At 41.6% G+C, this 17,251-nt stretch overlaps 1 protein-coding gene across 1 annotated transcript in view; it reads left to right on the top strand.

Annotated features, from left to right (window-relative positions):
- ABCB11 (ATP binding cassette subfamily B member 11) overlaps positions 1-17,251 on the top strand; it is a 443,062-nt gene that overhangs the window by 309,616 nt on the left and 116,195 nt on the right. The window contains exons 19-20 of the mRNA XM_069225280.1: positions 1,364-1,490; positions 10,167-10,325. Of these exons, the coding sequence (XP_069081381.1) occupies positions 1,364-1,490; positions 10,167-10,325 (286 nt within the window). The remainder of the gene's footprint in view (positions 1-1,363; positions 1,491-10,166; positions 10,326-17,251) is intronic.

Raw genomic sequence — 17,251 nt, 5'->3', positions numbered from 1 at the left:
CAGATTTATTTCATTGCAGTTTGGGATATCAAAGCAGGAATACCAAGTTGTCACAATATCATGATCAAAATATCAGCACCCAAAATATTGAGGAGGTAACTGCACAGAGGGAGCTATGAATGTTCTATTTTTAATTTCACATCTATGTACTTTGAAGATATGTATGTCGTCAAGGTACATATTCACAGAGTTAGCTATAGAAAATCTATAACATCTGGCTATTGATATTTTGAGTTTTGATATTCTGGTCATGATATTGTTACCACATGATAGTCATGACCCATACTTCTTCAATCTATATTTACTTCTGATGTATCAAATGTTACTTTTGACTTTGTGTAGCTATGCTTACTACCACATTTCACTTGCAGAGAGAATGCAGATATACATAAACCTGGATTATGAGATTTACAAAAATCTAGAATTGGAATTTCCCAATTGAGATTGTTACGGAATCACTGTTAGAAAATCGAATTCCTGATATAAGAAAACTTCTTTGAAATAGCAATTCCTAGTGGACTGCAAATCTACCTATCACATGAATATTAATGAGATAGGTCACAATTTGCAACCCATTAGGAATTGTAGCCATCACAGGGATGATGAGGTCAGCAGACCACCAGGTCTTTGACTGTTTTTTCAATAAAGCAAATCTTTTTTTTTTAAAAGTACAGCCCCTAAGGAAAACTGGATGTGTTAAAAAAAAGAAACTTTGAAGTTTAATTTTGTCTGTGGGACCACTGACTGCTGTTAATTCTTTTTTATCTTTCCTAAGGGGAAGGGGTCCAAAGTGACTCCCTTCCTATTTCTGAATGGGTTACCATTAGTTTTAAACAGGTTGTAAATGTTTACTGTTTTGCAACCAGAATTCTGTACCAATTTGGTGTTTGGGAAGGATGCCCTAAACATACCCTTTCCAAGTACTGACTTGCAAGCATAAATTGCGATTAAGTAACATGTTACCAAATCACAATTTGTTCTTTTGTAGATCTGAAAAAGCATTTTTGCTCCTGCAAAAGGCCCGATTCTCCGAATTGGGACTTTTCCAACTGAAAAAATACTTTGTACATCTGGCCCTTATTTCCTAGTCATATCTGAAATGCAGAACCCATGCATGTAACTCATACCCATAATTTTAGTACATGGTACATTATGTGAATATGAACAAGCAATGCTGCAAAATCTCACTTGTCTTTGAATATTTACCAGAAAATTACATCTATGAGGATAACATGCTTGGGCATAGTTCCCAACGACTACAAATATATATACAGATAATTCATTGTGTATGATTAAAATAAATATTTAATTTGTCAGGTCTTCTTTTTGTTTTAAAAAATTAACTCTCTTCTCTGTATCTCAGAGCTTCTCTCCGGCAGCGATCCAAATCTCAGTTGTCTGCTCATGTTCCGGGGCCTCAGTTAGCTGGGAGCCTTGAAGATGCTGTCCCTCATGCAACACACTATGGGGAAGATCCGGAGAAAAAGCAGGTCAGCAACATTTATGATATTTATTTTTTTGATTGTTTTTGTAGCTAACAATCTACACACTAATAGAAGCATGTCCTGGATGACTGAAATAATGAATTACGGAAAGAAGATGTAACCTGAAGTGATGTCACATACGTTAACCCTCTAGGAACATCACAGGGCTGATGGCTTGAGCCAAGCTTAGCCCCTCAGCAGCCTTATAAATCCTTCTGAAAAGCTTACAGAAAGGGCAGTGAGTCTAAACTGCAGAACTGTGTAGTCTGCTACAGGTGCTGCCTTCACCATCTGTGAGACCAGATGCAGCAGGTGAAGGCCCAGGGGTACCAAAGGGCTAGCTAAAAGTAGCAGCTCCTATCCAGATCTACCTCTAAATTATATCCAACAGATCTACTCCTAAATTATATTCATGTGCTACCACCATGTGGCAGGAGTGCTCCTTAAAATGAGAGAAAGCAATGACATCACATGCAAGCACACTGCCATTATGTGCCAGCATACTTGCGTCACATGCCAGGTACTGTACAGACCAGGACTACAGCCATCATATGCAAATATACATTCATCAAAGCCCATGGTTAATGACATCCTTTTGCAGTGTCCTTATGACATCTATTATGGATACAGAGATCGAGGGTCAAGCACTGCCTTCGTGAGACAGATGCTGCGATTGTGGTAGGTTTCACCATCACGTCATACTTTTTGTAGTTTGGCTTATTTATGTGGCTATATTGTAGTAGGTCTGCCCTTGCATAATAATACTGGGAAGACCAATGTTAGAAATGGAGCCTTTAGTTGGCAGTCAGGTTATCCCCTGTCCAAGCAAAGACCCTCACTCTAGTCAGGGTAAAGGAGAATCACCCTCAGTTAACCCCTGCTCACCCCCTTGGTAGATTGGCACAAGCAGGCAGGCTCAACGTCAGAGTCTAGGTGCAAAATATTTGTACCAACACACACAGTAACTCTGTGAAAACACTGCAGAATGACACAACACAGGTTTAGAAAAATAGGAAATATTTATCTAAACCAGACAAGACCAAAACAACAAATATCCAAAATACACAAGTACATTTATGAATTTTATAAGCAAAAGAGTCTTAAATCTTTGAGAAAACAGTAAAAACACTGTTAGCGTTGAAAAGTATCTGGGTAGCGTCAAAATAACACGCACGGACGAGTGTGCATCGGAAAAGGCTAGCGATGCATTGATTTCTCACCCGCAAGCGAGACTATGCATCGTTTCTTCTCCTCCGGTCGCGTTGGTGTGCGTAGTTTTTCCGCACCCAGCGATGCTGCATCGAAAATCAGTCCGCACGGTATCAGGAAACCCACGCTGTGTGGGTTGCGACGTAATCAGCCTCATTCAGCGGGTGTTGCACACCAATTTTCCAGCTGCGTGCGTAGATCTTCCAGCGCAATGAAGGTGGATCGTCGATTTCAGCCAGCAGGCCTCCGGGGTGTTGATTATCGGCCGCGTCTCAGAGTCCCAGTGCTAGCAGGGGGAGTCTTTGATGGCCCTGAGACTTCAACAACAGGACGCAAGCTCAGGACAAGCCCTTGGAGATTTATTCACAAGCAGGAATGCACAACAAAGTCCAGTCTTTGCCTGCTTGCACAGGCAGAAGCACCAACTGCAGGATACCTCTACAAAGCACAAGCAGGGCAGCACTTCTCCTCAGCTCTTCAGCTCTTCTCCAGGCAGAGGTTCCTCTTGATTTCCAGATGTGATCTAATTTTCAGGGGTTTGGGTGTCTTTCTTATACCCATTTCTGCCTTTGAAGTAGGCCTACTTCAAAGAAAGGTCTCTGGCTTGCCCAGGCCAGACCCCAGACACACACCAGGGGGTTGGAGACTGCATTGTGTGAGGGCAGGAACAGCCCTTTAAGGTGTGAGTGACCACTACTCCCCTCCCTCCTAGCACAGATGGCTCATCAGGATATGCAGGCTACACCCTAGCTCCCTTTGTGTCACTGTCTAGAGAGAGGTGCAAACAGCCCAACTGTCAAACTAACCCAGACAAGGAATCTAAAACAGGCAGAGTCACAGAATGGTTTAAGTAAGAAAATGCCTACTTTCTAAAAGTGGTTTTTTCAAACACACAATCTCAAAACCAACTTTACTAAAAGATGTTTTTTTGAATTGTGAGTTCAGAGACCCCAAACTCCAATTGTTCATATACGCCCAAAGGGAATCTACACTTTAATCATATTTAAAGGTAGCCCCCATGTTAACCTATGAGAGAGGTAGGCCTTGAAACAGTGAAAAACGAATTTGGCAGTATTTCACTGTCAGGACATATAAACACATTAGTATATGTCCTACCTTAAACATACACTGCACCCTGCCCATGGGGCTACCCAGGGCCTACCGTAGGGATGTCTCACGTGTAAGAAAAGGGAAGGTTTAGGCCTGGCAAGTGGGTACACTTGCCAAGTCGAATTGGCAGTTTCAAACTGCACACACAGACACTACAGTGGCAGGCCTGAACAATATTTACAGGACTACTAATGTGGGTGGCACAACCAGTGCTGCAGGCCCACTAGTAGCATTTGATTTACAGGCCCTGGGCACCTCTAGTGCACTGTACTAGAGACTTACCAGTAAATCAAATTTGCCAATCATGGAAATCCAATTACACATACATTTTACATAGGAGCACTTGCACTTTAGCACTGGATAGCAGTGGTAAAGTGCCCAGAGTACCAAAAACAGCAATAACAGAGTCCAGCACACATCAACAACCTGGGAAACAGAGGCAAAAAGTTAGCAGAGACCACACCAAGGATGCCAAGTCTAACAACCGGGATTTGCACATCTAATAAAATTCATCACAGCCCGGTTTGCTCGGCATGTTGTCTACTAATAAAGCACGGTGAGGCTCTGGTTCCATGAGCACAGGCCTCAAGTATGCCCAATCTGATAAAACGTACCAAATCTAAAAGTGACTTGTATTTTTTACACCAATCATGTCAACATGGTAGCATTTCTGTTTGTATCATATTTTGCCCTTTGTGGATTCTCACATGTGGCGAATCTATTTGATTGCAAAACAAGTGAGAACTAGGGTGGTATCACAATTTATATCACCCTATCATGTCTTTAAGTATTTTTGTTGACTTCCAGACAGACTTTCAGAATTGAATGAGTCTGTTAATAAATGTCCTCCCCCTTGTCTCTTTTATGTAGCCGATCTTGTACGTGTATAAATAATCCTATATTAGGTGCTCTACATGGTCTATTTTACCAAAGTATTTGTTATTATTTGATTGGCCGAAGTGGGGTTTTCCAGTGGCCAACTAATGGATGTAATTTGTGACACAAGTACAAATTTTGTTCTGAAATCAACACTTGAGTGAGCGAGTGTGTGACAGTGAGTGATTACACCTGGCGAGTGACTTTTTCACATGAAAACAGAATTCTTGTTGTTAGAAATGGGGTCTTTGGTTGACAGTCAGGATACACCCGTTCAAGCAGGGACCCTCACTCTAGTCAGGGTTAAAGAGAATCACCCTCAGCTGAACCCCTGCTTACCCCCTTGGTAGCTTGGCAGAGCAGCAGGCTTAACTTCAGAGTGCTAGGTGAAAAGTATTTGTACCAACATACACAGTAACTTAATGAAAACACTACAAAATGACACAACACCAGTTTAGAGAAATAGGAAATATTTATCTAAACAAAACAAGACTAAAACAACACAAATCCAACATACACAAGTCAAGTTATGAATTTTTAAAGATTAAACTAAAAAAATAGCGATTAGAAACACAAAATGCTTCGATAATGTGTTAACACGTGTCGTGACGGAGTCGTTTCCAACAAGCCAACACCAGCGGTGCCGGACACGGAGTCACGTAGACCCCCAAGTACAATACCTTTGGTGAAGAGTGAAAACAAGTCGATGCGCGAAGTCGGGGATCACAGGGTCTGTGCGAAATGTTGAATCCGCGCACTTTGAGCGGTGTTGGTCACGACGTGGTGCGGCAACTTCCACGGAGTCGCAGACTTCAGCGGGGCTGCAGCGGCGTCGAGCCTGCGAAGGTCGTCGCGTTCCAGCAAAAATCACAGAGTCGGTTGCAGGCGGCGTCACCGGGTTCAGCAGGGGTGTCGGTCCGAAGTCGTTTGAAGTTGATTTCCTTGGATTTCCACCAGCTTTACTTTCAAGGGCCCAGGGACTGGATAAGGCACCACTTGCCAGAGCAGGGGTCTCTCCAGAGACTCCAGGTGCTGGTAGAGAGAAGGCTTTGCTGTCCCTGAGACGTCAAACAACAGGAGGCAAGTTCTAAATCAAGCCCTTGGAGATTTCTTCTCAAGATGGAAGGCACACAAAGTCCAGCCTTTGCCCTCTTACTCTGGCAGAAGCAGCAACTGCAGGATAGCTCCACAAATTACAGTCACAGGCAGGGCAGCCCTTCTCCTCAGCTCTTCTCCAGGCAGAGGTTCCTCTTGATGTCCAGAAGTGATCTAAAGTGTGTGGTTTTGGGTGACCTTCTTATACCCAATTTCTCCTTTGAAGTAGGCCTACTTCAAAGTAAAGACTCTTTTGAATGTGAAATCCTGCCTTGCCTAGGCCAGGCCCCAGACACTGACCAGGGGGTCGGAGACGACAGTGTGTGAGGATAGGCACAGCCCTTTCAGGTATAAGTGACCACTCCTCCCCTCCCTGCTAGCACAGATGGCTCATCAGGAAATGCAGACTACACCCCAGCTCCTTTTGTGTCACTGTCTAGTGTGAGGTGCAACCAGCCCAACTGTTAAACTGACCCAGACAGGGAATCCACAAACAGGCAGAGTCACAGAAATGGTATAAGCAAAATGGCATTTTCAAACACACAATCTTAAAATCAGCTTTACTAAAAGATGTATTTTTAAATTGTGAGCTCAAAGACCCCAAACTCCACATGTCCATCCGCTCCCAAAGAGAATCTACACTTTAATCAGATTTAAACATAGCCCCCATGTTAACCTATGAGAGGGATATGCCTTGCAACAGAGAAAAACTAATTTAGCAATATTTCACTGTCAGGACAGATAAACACATTACTATATGTCCTACCTTAACCATACACTGCACCCTGGGGCTACCTAGGGCCTACCTTAGGGGTGTCTTACATGCAAGAAAATGGAAGGTTTAGGCCTGGCAAGTGGGTACACTTGCCAAGTCGAATTTACAGTTAAAACTGCACATGCAGACACTGCAATGGCAGATCTGAGACATGATTACAGAGCTACTTATGTGGATGGCACAACCAGTGCCGCAGGCCCACTAGTAGCATTTGATTTACATGCCCTGGCACCTCTAGTGCACTTTACTAGGGACTTAGTAGTAAATCAAATATGCCAATCATGGATAAACCAATTACACACAATTTTACACAGAGAGCATATGCACTTTAGCACTGGTTAGCAGTGGTAAAGTGCTCAGAGTTTAAAAGCCAACAGCAACAGGTCAGAGGCAAAACGATTGGGGATGACCCTCCATGAGCAAAAAAGTCTAACACTTGTTATTTGCTAAGAACAACAAGTGACAAATTAACCCACAAACATGAACCTGCAAAACCCAAACCCAATTTTCACCCAGTGCCAAGCCACTCAGATTCACTCTGGACACTAATCTCATGCTCAAGGAACACATTGCCTTGTACTATTACATTTAGGTAGTGGGAACGCCCTACTCCAGGAGCCACCACACTTTGCTTTTGGCTCCCTTAAGGGCAACCCATGTGCCACTGCAGGCAGCATGAAGTATCTGAAGCAACATGACTACGTCACCTCCAATGCTGATGGAACTTCACTTTCCCCCCCCCCTTGGTGGCCCACACCACATTCAAAATCAGCTTAATTATGTACAAACTCATTAAAGCTGTCACTCTTGCCTATTTGGCTTACAAACTCAGTGCCCAATTTGATCTGGTGGTTGGAGATGGGGCAAACTGGCACTGATTTCTGGGTATCACCACTCATTTGTCCTCAGTAGACTTTGATCCAGAACAAGCAAGAGAACTACCAAAAAAGGCGGATGAAAGAGCAAGGGAAAGATGGGAAAACAGTGGTAAACAAATACATGGATGAAAAAGAGCCCGAGTCAGTGAGATAAAGAGGTTATTTCTGTGGTGGAGTAAAGAGGCATAAAGTAAAATCAAGACTACGCAGCCTTGGTGCTCAGCAGCTTAACCTTCTAAAGTAACCATGTGTGAGTGTCAAAGCAAAGATTTGGATCCCAGCCCTTGTTCTTGTACAAATTAAACATAGTACAGGCTCTCCATTGCCGGTGACTCTCAGCACACATTGTAGCCATGATGCCATCAGATTAAAGCTGAAGAAATGCAAGAAAGAAAAAGCAAGGCTAAAGACGTTCTCTATCGATGCACCCAAGATCTTTCACTCCCTCCTCCAATTTAGGTAAGTCCACTTTTGTTCTCAGAAACCAGCTCTCCCTGCAAACACACATTGACTGAGTGCTTTACAGCACTCCTCTGCATTTTCCCTAGGTTTGCACTATACAGTATAACTACCCCATACATACATATGAAATTAAATGGGTTACTGAGTTAGATCTAGTGATAAGGGTAAAACAAAATAAACAAGACTTGTAAAACTGCTGATCGCTGAGTGACACCTAATTTCAGGGGTCGAATTTTGGACATAAGGTACCCAACTAAGAATATAGCACAAAGGGAATTTTTGCTCACAAGCCAGAGTGCTCAAGTCAAAGGTGTGGATGGCAGCAAATTATCTTTGTACAAGACCTCCCCATTCATTCATTCATCCAATACAGGTACACAGAATAGAATTAGCACTCTTTGAGGTTCTGAGCTTAACTTTCAAGAGCTACAGTTACTTAATAGGCTGTCATGATACCTATCTGTGAAATGCTCAAGTATGTTAATTCACTATTTCTAGAATAGAAAGTAGAGGGTCGAGACAAAATGTATCTGGAGCCTGATGTCACAGCCGCCTCTTCAGTCTTTTTAAAGAAAGAAGTAATAGCATCGTGAATGGTAAATGTTGTCCAAAAATGGTCTTCGCACCGGACTTTTAACCCCAAGGTAATTCCAAACTGTGCTTTAACCTAGCAATTACCCCACGAAAATCCCTTCAGGTATTTTCACTGACTTTTACATTTTAGCAGTTTGGAAAAATGGCTAGAGTGAAAAACACTTCAACCATAATTTATGCACTATAATGAGATGAAATGTCCTTCGACTGAAAACGCCACATGAATTTACATTTTTTCCCAGGGGTATCAGTGTCCAAGGGGCGTTTACTCAAAACGAGACTTCATATGATATTATGGGATTTTCTAGGATCAAAAATGGATGCTTTCTGGAGCAGAAGCCAAATTTCTAAAAGTGAAAGAGAAAATTGTTCAAGGCGAAACTTAATACAAAGAGCGCTGTACGATATTTTGAGGTTAGTGATAGCAGGACATTAGTTTAGCTACAAAGTTGAGCTCATATATTTGACAAATAGTGAATGAAGTTGGAGCAAATCAATTCACTAATTTATCAATAAGTACATTAGTCAAAGGCCAGAAGATCTATATGTCAATGGCAATAACAAAACAGTATCTTCATCGTATCATTTTGTTTTCAATGTGGATGTTTGTTTTTTGCTGGGTTCATTTACAGGTTTAATTATAAAAGAGGCAAACTCATGGAAGCTTACAGGTAAATATTCTGAAAGTTTGTTTGAACAGTTAGGGCGTCATTTTCATCTGGGGGGATTTCGATTTGGTGGCGAACAGAACTGTACGCCAGAGATGGGTTTCCAAGATAAGAAGAAATTACCAAACCCTACCTATTTGCCCCCCACGTGATTTTCAACAGATAAAACCTGGAGGTGTTTGTAGGGGAAACTCGGAACTGAAAATGGCAGAATACATACTGCATTACTGCATTATCAGCAATTTCAAGATGTGAAATGCACCAGATAAATGCCAAGCCCTGCTTCAATCCGAATTTCACGTGAAATATTGAAGCATCGAAATACCCAAGCAGCAAGAACGAGTACCTCGCGCTTATTTCACAACGTTTGGTAGATTGAAAGCAAGATGCTCTCTCACATAACAGAAATATTGCCGACGACGGTTTAGGTAAGAAGTAAGATGCGAAACACTCACAGTTAACCTTTTCATGCTGCATCTCTGTGCATGTGGAAAACGAAGAGCGCGAAAAGCAGTAATATAATCGCCACATGCAACAGCAGATGTAAATATTGTGCACAAGGCATCTCCAGAGTATTTTTTTTTGTACCTAGCATCAATAAATCTTTCTTGGCCATTATACCTATAATCTGTTTCTTACCGAATTTAGAATCAGGGAAAGAACATTTCGCAGTGGTAAATTCTAGATAAAGGTCGTTGTTCTTTCTCTCTTAGAATTCTGGGGAATTTCTCATTCTGGAAAAGGACAAAGAATGTCGGTTCTTCTTCCTATCCAACTTTTCAGAATTGTCTTGCCAGATGTTTTTTTTGATGTCAAGCACCTAAAATGTTACCTATGAATCTCTAGTGTCAGTTCATCCTCAAAATGGAAAATGACCTATCAGATAGTGGTTGGGAATGCAAGTGAGAAATGTTATGGATCCTTCTCAAAGGCCTATTTTATTTCAAAACAACAAAATGTTCCCTGCCGATTTTTAATATACTGGTATGTATAAAAAATATGTTTCTCTTAATAGGAAACCATCGTGGAGGAGGATGTTGAACCAGCATCTGTGGCCAGAATTCTGAAGTACAATGCTCCAGAATGGCCTTACATGTTGTTCGGCTCTTTTGGTGCAGCAGTTAATGGTGCAGTTACTCCACTGTATGCTTTGCTATTTAGTCAGATTCTTGGGGTAAGTCTTTTTGTATTTGTTGATTGCAATGATTGTTTTTAATAAAACGTGGATTTAATTTACATCTTCAAACATTACAAATCATCAACCTGAAATCTTTACTTCATCAATATGAGTATCCCTCAGGTCACAGGTTTACATCCAGGAGCATTCTAAAGGTTTGATTTCTGAATTCAAGTATGGCAAACTGCATCTTATCTCCTTCTGTTTTTTAATAAAATCAGTGTATTTCAGCTGCTTATTATAAAGACTTATTATTTATGGACCATAAATTGTCAGTAGCAAGCACCATAACTATATATTTTAAAAGAAAAAAACAATTCCCAACGCATAGCTCTTCCTTTGGCTAGTAACCATTTCCCATGATATTAATACAGAACCCACTGCATTGAGTTACCCATACTTTGAAAGATAAGTATATAATTACTTCTCCTAATTTAGCACGTATACTTACTTCTCATGGTAAATATAGGTGGAGGTTTAAATACTAATTATATACGTACCTTGCAATTTAGTGTTAGGCGATGTAGTGGATGTGAAATAGTTGTAGGCTGATATTGTCGACTTTGACAACGTTCAAGAACAGACAGTATGCTTCCTTAGTTCAAGCCTTCCATGGACATAGATTGAATTCATAGTTCTAGCTGAGGTAGCTAAAGCATATATATGTGTACAAATACATACATAAGCACAGACATAAGTGTGTAACAGAGAACCAAAGGTATGTTGAAAATAGTATCCTTTAACAGTGCTTGGCAGTATTTTTGCACAAAGGACACATTTTATCACAGCAAATTGTTTTCATTGAGGTCACCAGGTGAGGCATTTAAGGCTTTTCTGTTACGTTAATTAGATGTATAAAGTGTGTTAATAACCAGTGAGGGTATCCAGGTGATTTGCAGGTGGGTAGGTGGCTGTTTCTTGGTGTGATTATTTAAAGAGCCAAGTGTTCAGCTTCTTCCAATATTCGAAAAGCAATGAAGAGTTTCTGATGTGACACTGGAGATTGTTCCAATCTTTAGGGGAGATATACAAGAAGGCACAGCCTCTGGTTTTTGTTTTGTCAGTGTGGGATATGTGTGATAGTGAGAGTCCTGCTGAGCGAAGGCACCCGCGAGGTGTGTGGAAGTGCACATGGCTGTTGAAGTAGCCAGAGCCAGTTTTGTTAAGTGTCTTTTATGTGTGTGGGAGGAGTTTCAACTTGGTACATTTCTGTATGGGGAGCAAGTGAGGTTTCTTAAGGTTGGAGGTGTGGGGTGATGTGGGTGCAGCAAGAATGTCTCCTTGAGCAAGTCGGGTCTCATGAGAAATAATTTACTACGAGTACACACATATCTCTAGCTTCTGGAAAAGTACAGCTTCGTCCTTCAGGAAGACAGCACACTGCACGTTAGAAAAACACATTTAATATGAGACCAGGCAGCTAGGCCCAGACCCTTGCTAATTAAGGCCTAGCGATTAATTTAGCAAAACCTTAATACATAACTCATATGACTAATATAAAATCATACATTAGTGCATTATTAACTCATTATTAGTCATTTTCATTAATCATCATATATATTGATTGCCACTCCCCGTGGGCACATTTCAAACACGTGCATTAGTAGTACTCTAACACACTTTCTATGCAGCTCCATTATACATTATTTTGCAAGCATTTCATGTTAATATTGATTATAAAGGTTACACTCCAACAATCCCTCCTCTGATGACTCTTTTCATCACACAAATCTTGTACTTTTCACAATTTCATTTTTCAGAATTCCCTCATCTCAATTTCCTCCCTCGACTTTGCCTTCCCATATTTTGCTCTGAACATTTTTTCCCTTTTCTTTTCTTCCCTCCTCTCCTTATGTTTCGCCATTTTCAGTTTAATTATTTTGCTAAGTTTGCATGATAACCATAATCCAAATAAACAAGCTAGAACAATCAATATTCCCTGTATTATTTTTGCTAATATCCCATGCCAAATATTACTAAACCAGCTTCCCACTTTAGCAATTCCCTTTCCAACCTTTTCCCAAACACCTGGCTCTTTCAGTTCCTTCAAATCTGTACTATCTCTTGTTAGGTTAGTAAGCATACTTCTAATCTCATTACTATTGTCAGGAATGTAGGCACAACATTGTCGCTCATTAAGCATCTTACAGACTCAGCCATTTTTCGCTGAAAGAATGTCTAAAGCAAGCCTGTTTTGAAGAGTCATAGCCCTCTCCACAGCAAGTTCAGTATCCATCAGGAGTATAGCCCCTGTGAAATTTGTCAGCATGTTATCCACAATAGTAGACAACTTTCGAATCTTTATTGAATTCAAGATAACTCCCACTGAAGGAATTATTGCCCCAAATATGTCTCCTACTACACCAGAAGCAGTATCTCTTCTTTGTCTAGTACGATGTAATTCAGACAATTTCGGAAACGTCTTCAAATCCTCTAACTGATATATCTTTGGGAAAACTATCCCTAAATAACATGTCCCATACCATCCCTTTGGAAGACGGTAATAAGCATGAAATCCATATATATAGTAGATCCCAGGGATCGCTGGATCCTGTCCATTTAACATGAACGTCCACTTACTCTGAAACAAAAACACATGCCTACATTCACTCGTTTCCACAAACACATTGTCATACTATGACTTTGGTCGCGTAATGCAAAGCTTACCTACGTGTAGTGCATCTAAAGCTAATTTCCCCTGCTCTCTGACTGCACTATAACTCTCACTACTAGTAAAAGATCGTTGCTGCAAGCCTTTCTCCAATTTCCCTTTCAAAGCCCTTCTTCTATTGTCTGTGTGATCTAAAAAGCTTTTCTCTACAGGTGTAAGCAAACATGTCAAGTTATTGTGGTGTGCATATGATGTACTAATTGTTAATGTCGCTTCAAAGAACCGCTTAACTAATTTTATGCTATAGTACGTAGCTACACTATTCAAATCTTCTATGATAGGCACATAAGAAAACACAAGGTTGTTATTAGAATAGAAATACTGAATCTCTTCCTGGCTATAGAATCGTATTAGTAACAAACTACAGCTTATTCCATAGGTTAGAGGCAAACTATGGTAGGTAACCCCCTCTTGCACTGAAACAGAAATCTGCATACACACATAACAAGCTTTTGCATCCATAGTATCAACATACTCACTCAGCAAGCGATAGAAAACATTAGTAGATAGTTCCCCTTTTGTGTTAGTTCCCTCATGCAAATACTTTGTATCTTGCTCGAACCTCTCCCAAGCTGTTAGTGTAGCGGCGGTCTCAGGAATTGTAGCATTGTTAGTCTCACTCTTATCCACCAAAGGCATTCCCACAATCAAAACTATGATGGATATCACATATACAACACCTAAAGCAATACCCAAACATTTACAACGCTTACTTCTCCTATTATCATCTCTAGTGTTAGCCATGATCTGTAAATAATCAGAAAGTGAAGTAATATTCGTTCAAACACCAACTAGCAAAGGATGGTTAAAGTCTCTTCTTCTTTTCAGCAAAGCCAAGAAAAGTCTTTCTTTAGCAAATATTTACAGCTTCTCTCATTTACTCCCAGGATGCTCGTCAATTCACGTTAGCAGCTTGTCAAAATCAGTTCTCAAATGTCAATTCAGGTTAACAGTGTCACATCCGGTAATTTATCAGCCTCTTTTCTCAGGTTTCTTTAACTCACTTTTTTCACAGCAGCACAGTCTCTTCCTCTGGCCAGACTCAGGTGCCCAAGTACTGACCTGGGACCTCTCAATGAAAACAGAACGCCAAGAACTCTTGTTGCCACTCAGCTGATGTTGCATATGCCCATTCAGGACCTGCGTACCTTCTGTTTGCTATTCTCTTTCTTTTCAACTTGTGATCACCTTGCAATTCTCCTTCACTCAGGTCTTCTTTCCTTGTTGTGTCGACCTCTTCCTCTATTGTATCATCAACAACCACCTTTCCTTTTGTCACTTGCGATTCTGGACACGTATCTCCTTTCAATGTCTCTCTGGCCTTTGATCTTCATTGTGGCAACTCGTTGCCCTCCCCTGACTCTATGGTGTTCTCTCTTGATGGACCTGCAATAGGCTCAGGAGGAGTCTGGACACTTTGACTCTCTTCCGCCTCAACTCATTCACCTTCTGGGTCTATCAAGGGCTCAAATTCAATACCGCATCCGTCTGCTTCTGGAAGGACCTCTCTCTGGGTCGGACCTCCTGGCGCTTCAGTTGAGATAGGCTCACCGTCCCCCCTCTGGGTCTCTTTTGTTGTTTGAGTGACCAAGCCGTCCTCAACGGGCTCTCCTTCTGTCTCAGTTCCCCTTTGATTACTCTCCGGCCCTGAGACTTCCTTTTCTGCTGTTGTCACTTTTGATAATTCAATTTCCTCATCAGTTGGACACGTCACCTTCTTTGTGTGACTGGCATGGATCCAGTTTGGAATTCCCGCACTTTTCACAGCAGTAGTAGTTGTCAGTATTACTTGATATGGCCCCTTCCAACGTGGCTCCAAACATGACTTCCTCACGTGTTTCTTGATAACAACCCCTTCACCAGCTTTCAGGTTGTGACCTGGATCATTTATCGGTGGCAGTGTGGTTGCTTCCACCTGGTGAGAGAAAGAGCGGACCACGTCAGCCAGAACCTTGCAGTAGTCCAACATCACATCATCCGTGATATTCACAAGAGCATTTGCAGGCACTGCGGGCAATCTCATGGCTCGACCCATGAGTATTTCATGAGGAGACAGTCCTGTTTTCTTGTTGGGTGTATTTCTCATTAACATTAGAAACAAAGGCAATGCATCAGGCCATTTAAAATTTGTAGCTGCACACATTTTTGCCATTCTTGACTTCAGGATACCATTCATCTGCTCCACTAATCCTGATGCTTCAGGGCGTTTACTACAATGCAGCTTCTGTTCAATGTTCAATGCTGCGCACAATCATCTCATTGTTGAAGTGACTTCCTCTATCTGATTTTATAGAGATCGGAAACCCGAAACGTGGTATCAGTTCCCTTAGCAGCAACTTCGCTACTGTGAGGCTGTCATTCTTACGCGTGGGGTATGCTTCAATCCAGTGACTAAAGATACACACAATCACCAACACATACCTCAAACCTCCACACACAGGCATCTCAATAAAATCCAGTTGCAGTCTGCTAAATGGACCTCCTGCTCTCCCAATGTGGCTCAAATTTACCACTATCCCTTTTCCTGCATTCATCTGCTGATAGATGATGCACCTGTGACAAATCACTTATGCAGCTGTCTGAACTTCGGGTTAAACCAATCAATTTTGAACAACCTGATCATGGCATCTCTCCCAATATGTGCTTGCCCATGGTAAAACTTTGCAAACTGTGACAAAAGACTGTTTGGCAAATCCCTTTTCCCCTTGTCTGAGACCCACAAATCATCTGGTCTTTGTACACATTGCTTTTTAAGCCAAGAACGTTTCTCATCCCTGCAACAATTCAATTCTTCTAATATGTCAACCACCCTCAAAGCGTAACCTGTGCATGTCTAATTTTCTGTTTCAGGTAACAATTCCCACTGGTCCTTGAACAGTATACAGTTCAATGCACAAAACCTTGCGACTTGATCCGCATAGCCATTTCCCATTGAAACAAAGTCTTGTGATTTCACATGAGCGCTGCATTTCACCACGGCAATTTCATGAGGTAACTGAATCGCGTGCAGCAACTCCTTAATTCTTTCACCATTTTTCACTGGAGAACCAGAAGAGGTCATAAAACCCCTCTGTGACCATAGCTGGCCAAAATCATGGACAATTCCAAATCCGAACCTGCTGTCAGTATAAGAGCAGCCAATTCAGCCACTTGAGCAGAGTATACTCTTTCAAGCCAAGATGCTTCTAGGATACCGGTGATTGGACACACAGCATATCCGGCTCTCAGTACTCCTACTGAGTCTCTCAATCATGAGCCATCAACAAAGATAATGTAGTCATTTTTTTCCAATTGGGTATCTTTAATGTCAGGTCTTGGCCAGGCATGGTTTGGTGCACATTTCTGTTACCTCAAGACTATCATGTTCAACCTCCTCAGCATCCTCAACCTCTGTATTTTCATTTGGAAGCAAAGTTGCCAGGTTCAGCACTGTACATCTTTTCAAAGATACATTTGGTGACCCCAATATAATCGTTTCATATTTCATCAGTCTTGCATTTGTCATGTGCTGCGTCTTGATACGGGTTAACAAAATCTCAACCGAGTGTGGGACCATAACTGTTAAAGGATGTCCCATCACTATGCCTTTGCATTGTCTAAGGCTTTGACCAACTGCTGCTACTGCACACAGACAACCCGGTAAGGCTGCTGCAACAGGGTCCAAAGTAGCTGAAAAATATGCTACAGGTCGATTTGCACCTCCATGGACCTGTGACAGGACAGAGAAAGAACAAGCATCACGTTCATGACAAAACAGGACAAAAGACTTTGTGTAATCAGGATTACCCAACGCTGGAGCCCTACACATACATTCCCTCAGCTCAATGAATCCCTTCATTTCTTTCTCGGACAAAGTTATGACATCTGGCCCATCTTTAACCTCCTTAACAGTCAGTCTCACCAATGGCTTGGAGATAACTCAGAAATTCGGGATCCACTGACGACAGTAGCTCACCATTCCCAGAAACATACTAACGTCTCTCCGAGATGTTGGGGGATTCATCTGCAATATGGCCGTCACTCTTTCCTTTGATATTTTCCTCGACCCCTTCTCAATTAGATGACTTAAGTATTTCACCTCTTTCTGACAGTATTGCAGCTTCTTTGGAGACACTTTATGCCCATTCTTTCCCAAGTGGTTCAGCAAGGCAATAGTATCATACTTGCAGCCATCTCTCATTTTGGATGCAATCAATAAATCATCAATGTACTGCAGTAGAGTCGAATTAAAAGGCAATTCCAATGACTCCAA

Source organism: Pleurodeles waltl, chromosome 3_1, assembly GCF_031143425.1.
Source record: "Pleurodeles waltl isolate 20211129_DDA chromosome 3_1, aPleWal1.hap1.20221129, whole genome shotgun sequence".
In the NCBI taxonomy this organism is placed as follows: Eukaryota; Metazoa; Chordata; class Amphibia; order Caudata; family Salamandridae; genus Pleurodeles; species Pleurodeles waltl.
Note: the sequence above shows the minus strand (reverse complement) of the source record. Positions and strands in the feature narration are given on the sequence as shown.